This window comes from Martes martes (assembly GCF_963455335.1).
Source record: "Martes martes genome assembly, chromosome: 3".
In the NCBI taxonomy this organism is placed as follows: domain Eukaryota; kingdom Metazoa; phylum Chordata; class Mammalia; order Carnivora; family Mustelidae; genus Martes; species Martes martes.
The window spans coordinates 193604712-193625247 of NC_137890.1; the positions used below are offsets into that span (position 1 = coordinate 193604712).

The following is a 20536-nucleotide window of genomic DNA, read 5'->3' on the forward strand; positions in this document are numbered from 1 at the left end:
TATCCTCTGCCTGTGACCCAGAAGTAATCAGGTTGTTCATAAGATTAAAGTATATTCCTGGGAAGTTCTTAGAAAACCTGTTAGTGGTGGCCTAAGAAATGTCATAGAATGAACATAAGCCAGAGCTGATATTCTGGTTTCTACACTGGCATGTGACTACTGCATATGCCCGTATATCTTCCATACCTTGAACCGTGGCTCTCAGTGTATGGCCCCAATACCAGCACTTTCAGCTTCTAGGAGCTGGTTAGAAATGCCCATCTTAGGGCCTAAACCAGATGTATTCAGTAAGAAATGCTGGGAACGGAGCCCAGGAATCTATGGTGTAACAAGAGATTGCAGTGATTCCTGCGTACCCTGAAGTTGGAGAAACACTGCCTCACACCTAGGGGAGGCGGCTCGGGAATCTCAGAGGCAGACCACGACTCGCCTTCTTCATACTGTCGCCCCTGATCCTGCTTGGCAGATAAAGAAAACTGTCCAGTGGATCCCACTTTCACGCATTCCAAATAATCATACAAATGACTTAGATCACAAAAACTGCTTAGTTACTAAGTTAATAAGTTGGTCACCAGTTTTTGTGAGATATATTTTATAAATATTTTAATTACAAACTTCTGTATCATCAGTGTACTTATTTGTATATTGAATCTTAAGTACTGAAGTTAAAACAAATATGCACATTTTGTAGGAACCAGAATTATGGATGGCAGATGTGGTACTAGAAAAATCTAATTTTGAGTCGGTAACATGAACTATTATATAACATAATCAGCCTGTAGAGAAAGTAGCACACAAATGTGAGAGCAATTACATTTTTAGAATATTCAATTATACAATTGGTTTTGTTTTTACCTCTTCTTTTCCAGAATACAAATGATAGCAGAGCTGTTGGATTGTCCCTAATGTGGTAAATGCTTCTAGAATAGCAGCTCTAGAATGAGCCAGGCTAGCTATTAAATTCCCTGAAAATTAAACAAGAAGAAAATGTTTGTGTTATTTATTTATTTATTTATTTATTTTTAAATTTTTTAAAAAAGATTTTATTTATTTATTTGTCAGAGAGAGAGAGAGAGAGTGAGCACTGGCAGATGGAGGCAGAGGGAGGCAGAGGGAGAAGCAGGCTCCCCGCAGAGCAAAGAGCCCGATGTGGGATTCGATCCCAGGACGCTGGGATCATGACCTGAGCGGAAGGCTCAACCAACTGAGCCACGCAGGCATCCCTGTTTGTGTTATTTAATTGATATAAACAGATATACTGTACTTTTGTTCATTTGCACATATTATTAAAAGGGTTGAGTCACAAGACATCTCTAATGAAGAAGGACTGAGAAAAAGCATGTATATATTAAATGTGGAATTCTTTCCCCAAAATTATGATTTGGTTTTCTGTCACAAACAGTAAAAGTTAATTAGCTTTATTTAAAAGTAGGGAGTTTTGAAAATCGGAGTTTTTCTTTCCTGTGGCTTCAGAATATATTTTGTTCTGAGCTTTCGTGTTTTTTTAATGACCGTGAGCATAATATTTGAACTATCATAAAAAAAATTCAGTTTGTCCTTTTTGCAATTCAGATCACTTTGAGTTAAGAGCTTAATGGTATTTTGAATCCAAACAATGTATTACTTAAATTTAAAATTTTTGATGTTTTTGCCATAAAAAGAAATGTTTGGAGATTGAAAATAATAAAGTAATTCAGTAATTAAATAAATATGCAGCTACCAATTTAAAACTCTTTCATTCAAATATGTGTTATTTTTAGAGCTTTCATGTGTTATTTTTTCACAGTATTGTTGCTGTGGTGGATAAGCGCATCACAGATTTTAAAATATAGATGTGGATGGATGTTCTATTGAGGTATTCATTTAGGTTTTGTTCTTGTATTTTTTTTTTTTTGCATTCTTTATAAACCAAGACCTTTGTATTTATTGTTTCAGGATGGGGAGGGATGGCTTGTGTGGCTTAAAGCAAAAAATGTCTAAAAATAACTTTTTTTCTTCAGGCGTATATTTTTAAAAGCCTGTGAACATGGAAGTCACTGTTCTAGGTGAAAGGGAGAGAGGGAGAGAGGGGTCTCTAAAGATGGGCAGTAAGGGACGGGGAGCAGCGGAGGCAGCAGAGGATCCGAGATGAAGAAGAACGCACGAGGGGCAGGAGCTGCGTGTGCAGAACGGTTCTGTGGTGGACACAGGAAAACTGGATCCTTGGCGACAGAAATCTAGTCTTTGTGAAACTTCCGTGCCTTTGGAGCCACGTCTGGGAACCTTGTCAACTTAGACATCTGGCACAACATTTATTTTACATTACATCCGAGGCCCGAATATCCTGCTTTGCTTGGGGTACCCCGGACAGGCACATGACTCTGGAGATGCATGTGACTATGATGCTGGAGGGCAGAGAAAGCCCAGAAATTTTTGAGATTCAGTTCCAACCAGCCTAAGAAAATGAATATTTGAAGGATAGTATAACGTAGTAGTTCTTGCACACAAGAGTTTGTGCAGTAAAATTTAAAACGACGATTGTTTTTCAGAGTCAGAGAATTACTATGACTTGAATTAAGAATGCAATTTAAATAAGAATGTATTTAATAATTAAACATGTTTTTTTCCTAGAAAGTTTTCATTTGCATGAATTTTCCTTCCATGCCAAGTCCAAATATAAGTGTAGCAGCAAGTGTAACTGCCTTTCCTACCTGCAGTGATCCATTTCAGTTAAAAAACAAAGACCTTATTTATTTTTCGGTAGTAGTCACTTCATATGGTCATCATTCTGATACTGTTTCATGTGTTGAGAGTGATATATCAAGTCAATTACCTTATTATTCATCTCGAAAATGAGCTCTAGAGTAGATATAGTTACACGGTTAGCATTAAGTGTGCCAAGAACTCTATTGGACTATTTTGCTTTGCTATATTGCATAGCAACATAAGGAACTCTTGAATGTTAGCAAAATGTGAAGTTGATCAAAAGAAAACCAGACGGAGGAATAGCGTATAAGTCTGCCACTACTATTATAAATCAGTGTGTAAATTTTCTGGTTAGTAGCTCAGAGTTGGATTCTCATTTTATATTTGCAAAAAATAATTAGGGGATTGAAGAGGTAACTAGGAAATCAAAAAGGCCACAGTCAGAGTTGCCTGGCCTCTCTTGGGGTGCAGAGTAGACTCCCACTGTCCCATGTAGACTTTGTGTGGAGTTGCATGTAGACATACACCAGTTCATTCTTCAAACCATGTGACATAGTATCAAGCGTATTATTTTATTATTGTTCAGATTACAAAAAAAAATTTTTTGAAAATAGTTTCATGCAGATGTAGTTTTATGTAACCGCCTTCCAGTTATTTCTTACCTGTCAAGATAATAGTAGTGGAATGAACTGAATACAGACTGTCAACTAAAATAGTAACGCCTCTTGCAGACAAAGTAATATGGTCCACATCTATAATGACTTTAGCTAAGATAATAATCTGAAAACGAAAAAGAAGCATTGAATCACCGAATGTTTTCTACTCTGCTCCTCTAATTAAGCTTTTTGTTCTTTGGTACTTCTCAGGAAGGTAAGGGGAGTAATTTGGAATGGTCCGGTACAAGAAAAGCAAGTGGCAAGGGTTTGAATCACTATCTGATCACTGTGGTGAACATGGCAAGCCAGTGTATTCTTCCTACAATATTTGCAGCTTTTGCATCCTTGAAGTATGGGTTCATAGAAAATAGTTCTCCTAAAGGTCACTGGATAGAAAAAGAAGCACCCAGGTACATCCAGTTGTCATAGGTTGAAGAATCAGCGTGATCAGCTAAAGGTCTGCAGTTAGAAAACTTGTCTTGTATACTACTGTGATTCTCTGCCTGTAATATGGGGATGATGAAAATGATACTATCTGCCCACCAGCCTGACAGGGTTGTTACAAGTATCAGATAAGGTAACAGAGGCAAAAAGTGCCTTGTAACTTGTAAAACTGTAGATAAATGAGGAATCCTCATAAATAATGGAGTGTCTATGAGGTGGAAGGGGCCGGTGTAAAAAATACTGTGTGTTTTACAAATTGGTAAACGCTTTTCCAGATCAAAATTTTTTCTCATTTCTTAAGTTTTGACTAAAAAGACTAATTTATTGATTTGAAGTTTGAATTTCCAGCTTTATACCTGAAATGCTGCCATTGCTTTCTCAGTTTCAACTGTTGATTCAAGAAAGGGTTCAAAGATTGATATGGTCATTATTCCACTTTCCAAAATTAAGTATTGTTGAAGGCGATTGTTGAAGGCAAAAAGGGATAATGCATAGCCCGCCCTTAAACTGATATCCTGGAAATAGGAGAAACATGCATTATCTTTAACTCAGTTCATCCATTATGTTACTCAAGGTAATGAATTTTGAATTCTTGGCCGTCTAAATATAGTGCATTCTTATCTTTAGGAGTAAAATTTGACATTATTGGGGAAAATAGGTAGTTGAGTTAACCCAGAATGTTATTGAACAGATAAAATAGAGAAGTAGGTTGCGGTATCAGCGAGAAGAGAAGTAATTTTAATTTTCAGAGGGAAAGTTAGGTTAATGATTATGCAAATAAATACCTAAATAGTAAGGAAATTCCATAATTTCATTAACCCTCAACTTTTTTGTTTTAACGTATTTTTATTTTTATTTTCGACATTTCAAAGTAGACTTGATAAATCAAAACTTCCCTTGCTCTAGCATGCTATATATTACATTTTATGCATTGTGGGATGATCTCTATCATCTCTTAAAATAAGTTCATTTGTAAAATTCTGTACTGTATCCTGAGGGGAAATAAAAAGAAAGGTGATTTAAAAAATCACATTTTAACATTCTGGGATTTGGCAAACAGCAAAAGCCAATTCTTATTTACTTGGCAAAGATGAACAAATACAGTAGATCTGCCAGAAAGCCCAAAAAGAATTTTATCACTAAATCTTATTTTTAATATTTTGTTTGAACAGTATAGTACAGAAAAAGCCATTAATGAAGTGAGTTTTCTTCTGCCACTGTTAATCATTATATAAAAAGTGCTATATGTACATACCAAAATATTTACCAATAAAATTATACGATGCCTGAGATTTGCTTCAAAAGTAATGTAGGACGAGGGACTCCTGGGTTTCTCAGTCAGGTGGGCATCTGACTCTTGCTTTTGGCTTAGGTCATGATCTCAGCATCGTGAGATTTAGCCCCCCAGTGGCTCCACGCCCAGCAGAGTCGGCTTGAGATTCTCTCCCTCCGCCCCTCCCCCAACTCATGCATCTGCTTTCTCTGTCTCTCGAATTAATAAACCTTTAAAAAATAATAACAACAACTTGGGAAGCTGAAGTGGGTGTATAGGTATAATAAGATTGGCCAGGATTGATCATTGCAGAAGTTGGGTCATGGAAATATTTAAGTTCATTATGCTACTCTTCTGCATATGTTTGAAATGTTCCATAAAACAATTATGTACACACAAGGAGTCACCTGGCCATAAAGGAAGAAAAAAGGTCTTCTTAGGAATTCACAAAGGAACAGGGTCCAGTAAGTGAAGCAGTTGGGAACAGGCTGGGAAGAAGAGGGGAATGATGAGGAGTAGAATAATCCGTCAAGAAAAAGGAGAAGGGTGTCCCTGAGGACTAGGGTGGTGAGAATAAGATGCAAAATGAACAGAGAGGAGAAAGTTGGCTTAGAAAGTTAGATCCAAATTCAGTCTCCTCATGCACTCCTCGTATTATTCCAGCAGCCCATCTCCATTGTTCATATACTACAGTAGAGTACAATTCTCTATTGAAAAAATAATAATGCAGTGAGTTCCTGTCTCCTCTTCTAGGCCTCCTTTCTTCCTCCCGAATCTCCCAGAACCAAACTGACAGAGACAGTTGGCAGTTTTCTTCCCTGATTGCTAAATGTGCTGCAGACAACAAAAGTTCTCAGAATTCTCTGGGGTTGGTGCTGTTCAAAGTGTGGCCCATGGACCAGTGATAGTCCACAAAATGGTTGACGACAGGATTACAGAAACTGGGAATTAGCATTTAAAAGGAATAGCTTTGGGACTCCTGGGTGGCGCAGTCCATTAAGCCTCCGCCTTCGGCTCAGGTCATGCGTGATCCCACGGTCCTGGGATCAAGCCCAGCATGGGGCTCCTAGCTCAGCAGGGAGCCTGCTTCCCCCTCTGCCTGCCACTCCCCCTGCTCGTGCATGCTCTCTCTCTGACAAATAAATAAATAACATTTTAAATAAAAAATAAGTAAAAGGAACAGCTCTTCCTTATAGTTAAATACTAATTAATAAATATACAAAGATGATGTTTATAGCAGCATTATCAACAATCACCAAATTATGGAAAGAGCCCAGATGTCCATTTATTGATGAATGGATGAAGAAGATATGGTATATATTTACAGTGGAATATTATTCGGCCATAAAAAATGAAATCCTGCTATTTGCAATCGTGGTTGGAGCTAGAGTGTATTATGCTAAGTGAAGTAAGTCAGAGAAAGATAAATACCGTATTATTTCACTCATATGTGGAATTGAAGAAACAAAACAAACAAACGGGAAGTGGAGGAAAAGAAGGAAACCACGAAGCAGACTTTCGACCAGAGACAACAAACTGGTGGTTGCCAGGGGGCAGGGGATGGGAGGACGGGGTCAATGGGCGATCAGGACTGAGGAAGGCACTTGTGATGAGCACCAGGTGTCATTTATAAGTGTTGAGTCATTAAATTGTACCCCTGAAACTAATACTATACTGTATGAACGAGCTGGAATTTAAATAAAAACTTGATTTAAAAAAAATTTTTTTTTAAATTGTCATTAGGCAAATAAACCATGTAATCATTGTAGCATCCGTGGATACTAAAATTGGTGAGCAAAAGTGCATGCAAAAGTGTCTCATCTCAAGAAACTTGTTCATTAAAAGAGGCAAGTACAGTGACCTGACAGTGGAGAAATATGACAGACGGTCCTTTAACCAAGTACCCAGAGTCAGCACTGCCCACTGTAAGACGTGACAGCAGCGTGTACCCCCGAAAATAATGCACTGGGCAGGTGAGTAAAGAAGACCACATGAGGGGCGCCTGGGTGGCTCAGGGGGTTAAGCCGCTGCCTTCAGCTCAGGTCATGATCTCAGGGTCCTGGGATCAAGCCCCGCATCGGGCTCTCTGCTCAGCAGGGAGCCTGCTTCCCCCCTCCCACTGCCTACTTGTGATCTCTCTCTCTCTCTCTGTCAAATAAATAAATAAAATCTTAACAAAAGGAAGAAGAAGAAGACCACATCATTTCTTTCTACAGTATTCGTGCCAAAACGTACCACCTCAATTTAATCATGGGAAAACATCAGCTAATTCAAATTGAGGGACATTCTACAAAGTAACTGGTGTGAACTCACAAAAAATGTCAAAATCATGGAAGACATGTTAAAAATCATAAAAGACAAAGGACAGTGTGTCACAGATTAAAGGAAACTAAAGGGACATAACAGCTAGATGTAATAGGAGATCCTGGATTGGATTTTGGAAGAGAAAAAGGACATTAGTGAGAAAATTGGCAAAACTAGATAAAATTTGCAGATTAGTTAATTATTTGGTATCAAGGTTGATTTCCTTATTGATATCCAGGAAAGCTGGATAAAGGATATGCTAGAATACTCCATACTATTTTTGCAAAATATTGGAAAATCTAAAATTATCTCAAAATTTGAAGTTTTTGTTTTTATTTTTTTGTTATTTTTTATTATTATGGTCAGTTAGCCAACATATAGTACATCATTAATTTTTGATGTAGTTTTTTTGTTTGTTTGTTTTGAATTATCCTGCCCATAACAGATTGCTGGGGAAAAGCTTTCCTTCATCACAAATAGTTTGAGAAGCTACCACTCTGGAATACTGGGTAAGAAATGGATGATTGAAAGTTGAAAGGTCATAAAATTAGGAAAAAGTTTCAACACATCCAGGGCAGAAAAGATTTATTCGTTCTTTGAGCATAAAAATTGTTACATTTCAAAGAAGAAATATGACAAGTATGAAAAATATGGAACGGTATTATTTCATCATTACAAACTAATGACCTACCAAAGGGATTTTACATTTCTTACGTAACATAGTTAAGTATTGCTGTGAAACATTTATAATTTGACAATGGGTCTAAAAACCTTTCCACATGAGCTCTAACATTTTATAAAGGTATTACCTTATCTGGTGAGTGAAGAAGTTGAAGGACATCGGCGTACCTAAACCCTTCGCTTTCTTGTAATTCGTTCTGTAACACATCATTCCTTAGGACAATGCATGCCAAAGAAAATGCCACTTCAACCTAAATATGAGGTTTTCAGAAATTATTTTTTGCTCATGGTTTATCAAGTGACATATTTCATTATGTAAACTTTCATATGGGATATACTTATTCAAAGATAATATATAATTCATTGATTCCAGTTCTCTAATGTTTATTTTTTTTCAGTTCTCTAATATTTAGAGGGTGGCATTTATAATGTTTGGAGGAGGAATGTCCCTTATAATTTTTTTTATTTTTATTTTTTTAATTTTTTTATTTTAATAAACATATAATGTATTTTTATCCCCAGGGGTACAGGTCTGTGAATCGTCAGGTTTACACATTTCACAGCACTCATCATAGCCCATACCCTCCCCAATGTCCATTTCCCCACCACCCTCTCCCGTCCCCCCTCACCCCCCCGCAACCCTCAGTCTGTTTCTTGAGATTGAGTCTTTTATGGTTTGTCTCCCTCCCAATCCCATCTTTTCATTTTTTCTTTTCCTACCTCCCCCCTAACCCCCCCCCCGCCTTGCATCTCCACTTCCTCATATCAAAGAGATCATATGATAGTTGTCTTTCTCCGATTGACTTATTTTGCTAAGCATAATACCCTCTAGTTCCATCCACGTCATCGCAAATGGCAAGATTTCATTTCTTTTGATGGCTGCATAGTATTCCATTGTGTATATATACCACATCTTCTTTATCCATTCATCTGTTGATGGACATCTAGGCTCTTTCCACAGTTTGGCTATTGTGGACATTGCTGCTATAAACATTCGGGTGCACGTGCCCCTTCGGAGCACCATGTTTGTATCTTTAGGATATATACCCAGGAGTGCAATTGCTGGGTCGTAGGGCAGCTCTATTTTCAGTTTTTTGAGGAACCTCCACACTGTTTTCCAGAGTGGTTGCCCCAGCTTGCATTCCCACCAGCAGTGTAGGAGGGTTCCCCTCTCTCCGCATCCTCACCAGCATCTGTCATTTCTTGACTTGTTAATTTTAGCCATTCTGACTGGTGTGAGGTGGTATCTCATTGTGGTTTTGATTTGTATTTCCCTGATGCCGAGTGATGTGGAGCATTTTTTCATGTGTCTGTTGGCCATCTGGATGTCTTCTTTGCAGAAATGTCTGTTCATGTCCTCTGCCCATTTCTTGACTGGATTATTTGTTCTTTGGGTGTTGAGTTTGCTAAGCTCTTTATAGATTTTGGATACTAGCCCTTTATCTGATATGTCGTTTGCAAATATCTTCTCCCATTCTGTCAGTTGTCTTTTGGTTTTGTTCACTGTTTCCTTTGCTGTGCAAAAGCTTTTAATCTTGATGAAATCCCAATAGTACATTTTTGCCCTTGCTTCTGTTGCCTTTGGCGATGTTCCTAGGAAGAAGTTGCTGCGGTTGAGGTCAAAGAGGTTGCTGCCTGCATTGTCCTCAAGGATTTTGATAGATTCCTTTCGCACATTGAGGTCCTTCATCCATTTTGAGTCTATTTTCGTGTGTGGTGTAAGGAAATAGTCCAATTTCATTTTTCTGCATGTGGCTGTCCAGTTTTCCCAGCACCATTTGTTGAAGAGGCTGTCTTTTTTCCATTGGATATTCTTTCCTGCTTTGTCGAAGATTAGTTGACCATAGAGTTGAGGGTCTATTTCTGGGCTCTCTATTCTGTTCCATTGGTCTATATGTCTGTTTTTGTGCAGGTACCATGCTGTCTTGATGATGACAGCTTTGTAACAGAGCTTGAAGTCTGGAATTGTGATGCCACCGACTTTGGCTTTCTTTTTCAATATTCCTTTGGCTATTCGAGGTCTTTTCTGGTTCCATATAAATTTTAGGATTATTTGTTCTATTTCTTTAAAAAAAATGGATGGGATTTTGATAGGGATTGCATTAAATGTGTAGACTGCTTTAGGTAGAATAGACATTTTCACAATATTTGTTCTTCCAATCCATGAGCATGGAATATTTTTCCATTTTTTTGCGTCTTCCTCAATTTCTTTCATGAGTACTTTATCGTTTTCTGAGTATAGATTCTTTGCCTCTTTGGTTAGATTTATTCCTAGGTATCTTATGGTTTTGGGTACGATTGTAAATGGGACTGACTCCTCAATTTCTCTTTCTTCTCTCTTGTTGTTAGTGTAAAGAAATGTGACTGATTTCTGTGCATTGACTTTATATCCTGACACTTTACTGAATTCCTGTATAAGTTCTAGCAGTTTTGGAGTGGAGCCTTTTGGGTTTTCCACATATAGTATCATATCATCTGCAAAGAGTGAGGGTTTGACTACTTCTTTGCCGATTTGGATGCCTTTAATTTCTTTTTGTTGTCTGATTGCTGAGGCTAGGACTTCTAGTACTATGTTGAACAGCAGTGGTGATAACGGGCATCCCTGCCATGTTCCTGACCTTAGCAGAAAAGCTTTCAGTTTTTCTCTATTGAGAATGATATTTGCGGTGGATTTTTCATAGATGGCTTTGATAATATTGAGGTATGTGCCTTCTATCCCTACACTTTGAAGAGTTTTAATCAGGAAGGGATGCTGCACTTTGTCAAATGCTTTTTCAGCATCTATTGAGAGTATCATATGGTTCTTACGGAATGTCTCTTATAATTTTTAACAGCTAGGAAAATATCCTCCTCCTTCTGTGTGCCATCGGCACAGCCCCACGACTCCACTGGGGAGCATGGGAGAAGGCAGCCAGAGCCAGCCAAAAATGGGAGGAGGTATTATCTTAAGTGCATAGTTGTATCCCTTCCACATCCAAAAAAATTTTTTTAAATTTCCTGGCATGGGGATAAAAGCTGTTTTGAACTGCTTGTTAGCTACTGACCATTGAGTTGGAAGGCTTCCATGCAATGCCTCTGAATTAAGCAAAGCACTGGGGAGCAGTCCTGAGAAATACCGTATTTCGGGAGTCATCTGATGCACACTCTGAAGCCTTTTCAGAGGATGTAAATGAACCTCATCTATTGTGGGGACTCGACAGATAACATTCTTTAAGTATTACGTTATGTGTTTCTATGAAGGATGTTATGAATTTGAAAAGCATGATTATTATTACAAAACTTTGTTTACTATAGAGTCATATTTGAAGAAAAGTATTGGAATGTATTTGTGTTCTGTTTTTAACAGGTTAAAGAACTCATTGAAAACATATACTGAAATACGGATGGACACAATTGAAGTAAACCGTTTTGCCATGAAATTGTGTGTTTTAAAATAAAATTGTATTTTTATGTGGCATTTTCCATAGTCGTATGAAATTTATTTGTACTTTGAAAGTCAGCATAGGTTTTACATACAATTCAAGCCAAAAAATTGCTAGTATAGGCTCCTTCCTTTTCCCCCCAATCAACTCCTATAATAGAATATTCTCTTTCATAGCCAGAAAAGCTGCATAACTTAGAATATCTTTTCTCATAATACATTCCTTAAAAGAAATAATACTGTATTTACTTACATATTTCTGTTTTCTCATTTCTGACAGAACTCATACCAAATTTTGAAGAGAAAATATATTTTTTGGTCTTATAATTTCCTGCCCGGCTAACTCTAGATATCCTAAATTTCTAAAGCTTTGGTAGAGGATTTGAATAGATGTGAGCATCATTTTATTAAAGGCAGTTTACTAGAAGTCAATAGAAGAGTGAATGACTCTTAAACAACTCATCAGTTATTTATATAAGAAAACTATTGTTGCCGGCCAACACAGACTGTTTGGTAGAAGGTAAAGCTATTTTAATGGTGCAATACTATAGGAATCACTTATATCTGAGAAATTTCGTTACATAAATCACACACATCCTCATTATCCCCACCATTTTAGCAACCAATATCCGAAGAAGAAGGGAAGAAATCTGTGAATAATCAGGTATCTGAGGAATAAAACTTATTTGATGAGTAAAGACGCAAAACTTAATTATTTGAAAATGTAATATTTTAATAAAAAATACTATTTTTGTAGCAACTTTTTAATTTAAAACCTCTAGAATTTTGTTTAAAATGTTAAATTTTAATTATACTTGTGAATTTATATAAAGATACAAATTATTCTCAAAAAGTCATATTTCTGTTAATTTTTACTACATCAGAAAAAAACCCTTAATCAGAAAAACCCTTAAAACCCTTTATATACCTTGATGTTAGGAGAAGGGTGATTTCTCAGTAGTTGAATAAGTACTGGAAAGGCATTTTCCTCTACAACAAATTGTTGACTGATAGGATTGCTTGTATGGGCAACACCTATAAGAATATACATATCAGTAAGAATATTTCTTTCCATCTTGGAAATAATAAAGTCAAACACAGTTTGGTATGTTGGGTGAAGTTTTCTAGCATACTATGGTTTAATAAATTACAAAAGGAAACACCATATTTTACGGGTATTTACCAAAAAGGTACAAATGTAATCCAAAGGGGCACCTGCCCCCCAATGTTTATAGCTGCAATGTCCACAGTAGCCAAACTATGGAAAGAACCTAGATGTCCATTGGCAGATGAATGAATAAAGAAGATGTGGTAGATGTATACAATGGAATATTACACAGCCATCAGAAAATGAAATCTTGCCATTTGCAACTAGAACTAGAGGGTATTATGTTAAGCGAATTAAGTCAATCAGAGAAAGACAATTATTATATGATCTCAGTGATATATGGAATTAAGAAACAAGGCAGAGGGTCATAGGGGAAGGGAGGGAAAAAGGAAACAAGATGAAACCAGAGAGGGGGACAAACCACAGAGACTTTTAATCTTAGGAAACAAACTGAGGATTGCTGGGGGGAGGATAGGATAACTGGGTGAGAGACATTGGGGAGGGTATGTTTTGTAATGAGTACCGGGTATTATACAAGACCGATGAGTCACAGGCCTGTACCCCCTGAAACAAATAATACATTATATATTAATTAATTGAATTTGAATTAAAAATAAGGAAATGCTATATCAACAGTATTTTACCTGAATTAACTTCTTTAAAAGCAAAATGAATAAACATGGAAAAATTACTATTTGAAGTGTGGATGTTTTCTACTAGTCACAAAACCAAGGAATGAGAAATGTTAGACTATCAAAGAATAATAATATAAAAGCTATCATTTACTGAAGATTTATTATTTGCAAGGTACTTAAGCTTAGAGTTGCTATTGTATTCCATAAAAAAGTATTTTTATAAAAATGACTAGAGTAAGTCACCTGGTTAAAATTCCTAGATTCCTTAAATACACATACTAAAAAGGTAATCTTACTGTCTCCTTTAATAGCATAATACTTTAAATTATAGGCCAATCTCAGTTTAAAAACTTCTCATCTCTATCTAGTGGATATACAAATAATTTGAATTTTGTTGTTTTGCTAAGAAATACCGCAACATACACAGCAGGTTTATGTACTCAAATATAAATACAAGATCAGACCTTTCTCTGAACAATGGAGAGAAGTCACTTATCATCTGGGGAAGTTCGAAGGAACTGGAAGAAATAGGGGCAAAGGACATGTTTGTTTCCTTGTCCCCAACCCCCACACTGGCCACCTAGGGATGTGTGGACATTGATTACGTGAATATTCTTGATTCAGCTTGTGGCAGGTCTTGAATGTCTAACTCATCAGGAACTGAGGTAAGAAGTAGAGTTAAAAAGAGAAATTAGAGGGTGCCTGGGTGGTTCAGTTAGTTAAGAGTGTGAATCTTCATCTCAGCTCAGGTCTTAATCTCAGGGTCACCAGTTCAAGCCCTGCATTGGGCTCCACACTGGGCATGGAGCCTACTTAAAAAAAAAAAAAAAATGGAAAAGAGGCATTAGAATCTCTGCCTCCGAGGTGTTTATATTCTATAGGGGAAGCAACTGTTTAAATACATGATTTTAGTACATGCAATGGGTGCTTTAACAAAGATACAAAAAATACACTCGAAGCACAGAAAAGGGATTGCTCATCTCAGAGTAAGTGGAAATGGAGTAAACAGGGAGATTGTGAAGAGTGAAGGTGCTTACGGTAGGTCCCCACCATAATGAATGTTTTTAATAATCATGATTATGATAATGATAATGGTAGTGTCATAAGACGAATACCATCCCATCTCTGACTGAATCTTCATATGTTAATAATGGGATGAAACGCCATTAAGTTAGGAAAAGAACCACCACGAGCAGTAGCTGAACAATTCTCAGAGCTCACACAGCGCTAGGAATGGTTTATGCTCTGTGGCCAGAGTTCAGACTCCTCATGATTCAAGGGAGTATATAAGGAATTAAGTCCTCAGAACGATATCATCTTAATAGTGGAGTTAAGTTAGTTCCAGAGTAAAAGCTGCTCTAGAATTGTCCTAATACAGCTTGAAAGCTAGCTGCAAATGGAGCAAATTGATCCCAAGTGAGATAACTGCAGGCCAGAACAAAGCCTAACTCCCTTTAAAGGAAAACCAAAAAATTCAGCATCTATCAGTTTGCAATTCACAATGTCCAGCATTTAATCAAAACTTACTATGCATAATTTTAAAATATAAAATACCTAAGATAAAATATATACAAGAATTGTGTATTGGAAACTAGGAATCATTGCTGATTGATATTAAAGAAGACCTAAACAAGTAGAGAGACATACAGTTCATAGATTGGAAGTCTTAATATTTCAGAGATGCCTGTTCTTCACAAATTTATTTATAGATTTCATGCAATTCCAATAAAAATAATAGATCTTTTTCATAAATTGACAGATTGATTTTTTAAATTATATGGAATGGCAAAGGACCTAGAACAGCCAAAACAACTTTGAAAAAGAATAGCAACGTTGAAGGACTTATACTTCCTGCTTCCACGATTTACTGTAAACTTTCAATAATTAAGACAGTGAGTATGACATAAAGATAGACAAAAAGTAAATAGAACAGAATAAAAAGTCCAGAAATAACTCAGAAAAATTCACTGGAGGAAAAGATAATCTTTTCAATAAATGGGGCTGAAACAATTGAACAGCCATATCAAAAAAAAAAAAAATCTTGGCCATATGCAAAAATTAACTTAAAATGGATCATATGTCTAAATACAGAGAAAAACAGAAAACCTTTATGATTTTGAGTTTGGCAGGTTTCTTAAAGAGGACACAAAACTTATGAACTAAGTTTAAAATACCAATAAATTGGACTTCAATCAAAATTTTAAAAACTTTTGCTCTTCAAAAGACCCTGTTACAAAAATGAAAGGACACACCATAGATTGGGAATAAGCGAAACATACATCTAACAAATGATTTGTATCTAGAATATATAAAGAATGCTTACAATTCAATAAGACAACACAAATTTAAAAATGGGCAAAATAGGGGCACCTGGGTGGCTCAGTGGGTTAAGCCTCTGCCTTCGGCTCAGGTCATGATCTCAGGGTTCTGGGATCGAGCCCCACATCGGGCTCTCTGCGCATCAGGGAGTCTGCTTCCTCCTCTCTCTCTGTCTGCCTCTCTGCCTACTTGTGATCTCTCTCTCTCTGTGTGTCAAATAAATAAATAAAATCTTTAAAAAAAAAAGTAAAAAAAAATGGGCAAAATATCTGAACAGACGCTTTACCAAAAAGGACATACAAATGGCAACTAAGCACATGAAAAGATGCTCTGCATCATTAAACATTAGGGAAATACAAGTTAAAATCATAATGAGATTTACCTACATATGCACTCTAATGGCCAAAATCATCGTACTAAGTGTTGGCAAGGATGTGAAGCTGTTGGAACTCTCATACACTGCTAGTAGGAATGCAAAGTAATAGCACAACTTTGAAAAACAGTCTGGCAGTTTCTCTGTAAGTTAAACACACACCTACTCAATGACCCAGGAATCCTACTTTTTGGTATTTACCCAAGAGAAATGGAAACATCTGTGTCTGTACAAAGACTTACACACAAATGCTCATGGCAGCTTCATGTATAACAGCAGGAAACTGGCAACAATCTAAATGCCCATGAGTGGGCGCCTGGACGGACGGGTCATAGTATGTCCGTGTGCATTCGCCAGGCTCGCCAGAGGAACAGCGACCGCGTGTGTGTGCATGCAGGGAGGCAGATAATAACTACACGTATCATAAGTCATAAAATCATCCATCATACCATACAATGGAATACGACAGCATTAAAAAAGTGAACGCATATGCATCAATATCAAAATAGCTATGCTGAGTGAAAACAGCAAGAAAAAGGCATATCTGTATAATCCAGTTACAGAAAATTCTAGAAAATACAAACTAATCTATAGTGATAGAAAACATCAGTGGTTCTCTGAGGATAGAAGGGCAAAGAGGGGGGATTCCAAAGGCACACAATGAAACCATTTGGGATGATGGCTATATTCATTTATTTGACTACTGTGATGGTGTCACAGCTGAATGCGCATGTTAAAACTCGCCAAATTGTATGGTTTAATGTATTTTTATATTTTATTCTATTGTATATTTTATTTAAATATTTTATTGTGGGACGCCTGGGTGGCTCAGTTGGTTAAGTGTCTGTCTTCAGCTCAGGTCATGATCTCAGGGTCCTGAGATCAAGTTCCACGTGGGTCTCCCTGCTCAGCAGGGAGTCTGCTTCTCCCTCTGCCCCAGGCCCCCATGCACTTGCGCTTACACGCACATGCTCTCTCTCTGAAATGAAATCTTTAAAAATAAATAAATATTTTATTGTATGTAAACTATTTCACTAGGTCTTTAAAAACCCACATTTAAAATTTTCTGGGCATGCAAAGAAGTAGGAAAATATGACTCATAATCAGGAAAAAATGTTGGCCAGTAGAGACCCAGAAATGATACAAATGCTGGAACTCATTATAGGGATGTTAAAACAGCTATTTTAAATACGTTACATATGTTCAAGAGTGTAGAAGAAAAAATGAACATGAGGAGGAAGAAAAAGGGAGGTGTGTGCGTATGTATAACCACTCTAAACCAGTAAATTTGAAATCAAGAGTTTTCCTCCACAATTCTCACGGAGATCCCCTTGTCTGTGGCAAATGTAGATGGTTTGTAGACAGCTTTGAAGTGAAGTAATGAGAAGAAATTGCATTTGTGCACGGGCACTTACACACACACACACACACACACACACGGTAGTTTTGTATATATGTTGTTATCTATTAGAATTTTAGAAATCTCTATTATCTATACCATAGACTCTGGCTAAAAAAAGAAATGTTATTTTGTCTGACTGACTGCCTTGAAACTTTAATGAACTTCAGCAAAGTAGCTTTTTCAAGCAAGGAGAAAAAAAATCTTTTTGGAACCAATTCTTACATTCTTCATTCAGCTAGACTATTTTTCGAGGAAATACAATCAACTACAAATAAAGATTTTTTTTCTTATGTATAAGAAACAGTCTACAATCAGCTTCATGCATTCACGACGGTCAGCAAAGAACTCCAATGTTTATTTTTGGTAGATCAATCACTGACAATTCTATACACTCTTACAGACATCCCCAAATGTTAGTTCCTTTGCAACGAAAGGAACTAGACTTACTGGCCACTTTTATTCTTTTAAAAAAGATTTTATATATCTATTTGAGAGAGAGAGAGAGATCACAAGTAGGCAGAGAGGCAGACAGAAAGGGAGAAGCAGGCTCCGGGCTGCTTCTGATGTGGGGCTCGATCCCAGGACCCTGAGATCATGACCTGCGCGGAAGGCAGAGGCTCAACCCACTGAGCCACCCACACCACTTTTACTCATTGAGGTCTTAGAGAAATAAAAAACAATGGTGAGCTTTTTATAGATTGAGTATGACTTAGGGCTTTATCAGTGGAGACAGAGAGGAAGGGAAGTATCTTACTGATAATTTAAGGACTGAGAAAAACTTTACAAACCAATACAAATGGACCCCACAGCTCTGATGACACTCAGAAGTGTGCCTTCAGCAATTTTGCTAATCCTCAGTAAGCGAACCAACGGAGCGATGCCATTGCCCTCGCAGATCTGATTCTGATGCATCCTGCTGTCCTTACTTAGGGCTATGACTGCCTCACCTCCTGGTCAAGAAAAGCAAGATATATGTCGGCTACTTCAAGGTGCTGCTCCACATGGTGCCGATTTATGCACGGGAAATAACTTACCAACGTACTGCATTTTAGCTGATGGTGACAAAAGCATATTTATTATAAAGTTGTATCCGATCTGTTCTGCCATGTACTTCTGCTGTTTCAGGGTTTGTCCTGCCAAGGCCCAAAGGGTTACAGCTCCTTGTTCCTTAACATCTGTTTGAAACGCCTATTAAAAAAAAAAAAATCCATTCTTCCAATGCATATTTATTGAACATTGTAGGGATGTTTTATAAAATATTCATTCTAAGGGCACCTGGGTGACTCAGTCGGGTAAGTGTCCAACTCTTGGTTTTGGCTTGGATCATGATCTCAGGGTCATGAGATCGAGCCCCGTGTCAGGCTCCACACCAGGCATGGCGTCCGCTTAAGATTCTTCCCCGCCCCCCACAACATGCTCGTGCTCTCTCTCTAAAACCAACCAACCAACCAACCAACAAATAAATAAAATCTTTTCCAAAAAGTTCATTCAAGAATTGGTTTTAGGGGCGCCTGGGTGGCTCAGTCATTCAGCGTCTGCCTTCAGCTCAGGTCATGATCCCAGGGTCCTGGGATCGAGCCCCGCATTGGGCTCCTTGCTCAGTGGGGAGCCTGCTTCTCCCTCTCCCACTACCTCTGCTTGCTCGTGTTCCCTCTCTCGCTGTCTCTCTCTGTCGAATAAATAAAATCTTTTAAAAAAAAAAGAGTTGGTTTTAGTTTTCTTCTCACTTTACTAAATTCAGTATTGAATACTTTGTCTAAGAAAAATGACAAGTTATCATACAATTCCTACCTTGAGGAGTTTTAAAAGATATTTACTTAATGATGTCTCCAGAAATGCTCTCTGTATACACGGGTTGTAACTAGCCAGTGACTCCACAGCCATTGCTCCCTTCACTTGGACACTAAGTTGCTTCCCTTGAAAAAGAGCCACCAGAAGAGGAATGGCTCCCTCCCGAGCGACAGCGTCCTGGACATCCCTGTTGTCACGGGCGACCTCAGCAAGTGTGGCAGAAGAGACAGCCTTCAGCACATCTTCAAATGAATGCAAGAAACAGTTAAACAAACCTTTTAAAAATATAAAAATGCAACTTACTAGGTTCCTTATTAAAAAATCCAACTTACAGAGTGTATAGAAAATAAGTAAAATAGGAACAAAATTGTCCAGATTCTCACCACCCAAATGCAAGTATTTATTTCCTTTAGTCTTAATCACTTTTCAAAGGAAAAGATATATTTAAGCAGTCTTACAGACATGTTTAACATAGTTGTACTATAAGCACCATATATTACATTTTAATTTACCAGTAAAACATTTTCTCATTCTTTATGAACATCAGTGTCTCCTAAATGTTTCATTAATGAGTGTATTACATTTTCTTATGCATTCACCTTTTAAAAAAATAGATGTCATGTCCAACTTTTCACTGTGTTAAACAATATATAGGAGAAATGTTGGCACAAAAGTTATTTTTCTTTCCTGGATTTTTCCCTTAGTATATAGAGTCCTAGGAATTACTGGAATAATTTAATATATCATAGTAAATTAGTTTCCAAAAATGATAATTGCATTTTACCCTTCCACAATCAGAGTATGAGAGTTCCAATGTGACTGTACATTTTTAAGTATAGATATAGATACCAGCATGAAGCATAAATACATACATTTAGCTAATCTGATAGGCAAAAAACTGTGTCTCCTTTTATTTCATATTTTTGGATACTGTTGAATCTAAATAGTTTCATACATTCTTATTAACCAGTTGTATTTGTTCTCTTTAAAACTTACAGAAAATTTACAAAAGTCCAAGAACTCCCTCAAGATTTAGCAAAAATTGATATACGTCCATATTTTTTTTTTTTTAGCTTTTTCGTACTTTCTGTCATGATGTTTCAAACTTACCATATACCTGCTCTGCTCCAGCCCTGAGAAGAACCATTTCTTCAAGTTCTCTTTTCTTTTAATGAGGAATGATACTTAGAAATCAAGATTTTTGGGTACTAGATATATTCATTTCTACTGAAATATCATTGCTTCTAGACTCTCCTAGCAGACAAAACTAGGAAAATAAATATGTTTCCAATTTTCCAATTCCAGCCCAATCCTACAGGATTCTTTATTGCCTTCCCGTATTCTGTATACTTCTTTTCACAGCGAGAACACAATACTATCAACATATTTATTCATTTGTTCAGTTCTACAATACTTAGAACACAGGTTCAGAGCCGTTTCACCC

The 20536-nt window shown here is 37.1% G+C and overlaps 1 protein-coding gene across 2 annotated transcripts in view; it reads right to left on the reverse strand.

Moving 5' to 3' along the window:
• ANKAR (ankyrin and armadillo repeat containing) overlaps positions 1 to 20536 on the reverse strand; it is a gene marked incomplete at both ends in the record, with an annotated part of 65484 nt that overhangs the window by 4560 nt on the left and 40388 nt on the right. For both annotated transcript variants that reach the window (XM_080798585.1, XM_080798584.1), the window contains 8 exons: positions 856 to 965; positions 3348 to 3465; positions 4142 to 4300; positions 8172 to 8294; positions 12393 to 12499; positions 18090 to 18251; positions 18336 to 18489; positions 19093 to 19334. In XM_080798585.1, the coding sequence (XP_080654711.1) occupies positions 856 to 965; positions 3348 to 3465; positions 4142 to 4300; positions 8172 to 8294; positions 12393 to 12499; positions 18090 to 18251; positions 18336 to 18489; positions 19093 to 19334 (1175 nt within the window). The remainder of the gene's footprint in view (positions 1 to 855; positions 966 to 3347; positions 3466 to 4141; positions 4301 to 8171; positions 8295 to 12392; positions 12500 to 18089; positions 18252 to 18335; positions 18490 to 19092; positions 19335 to 20536) is intronic.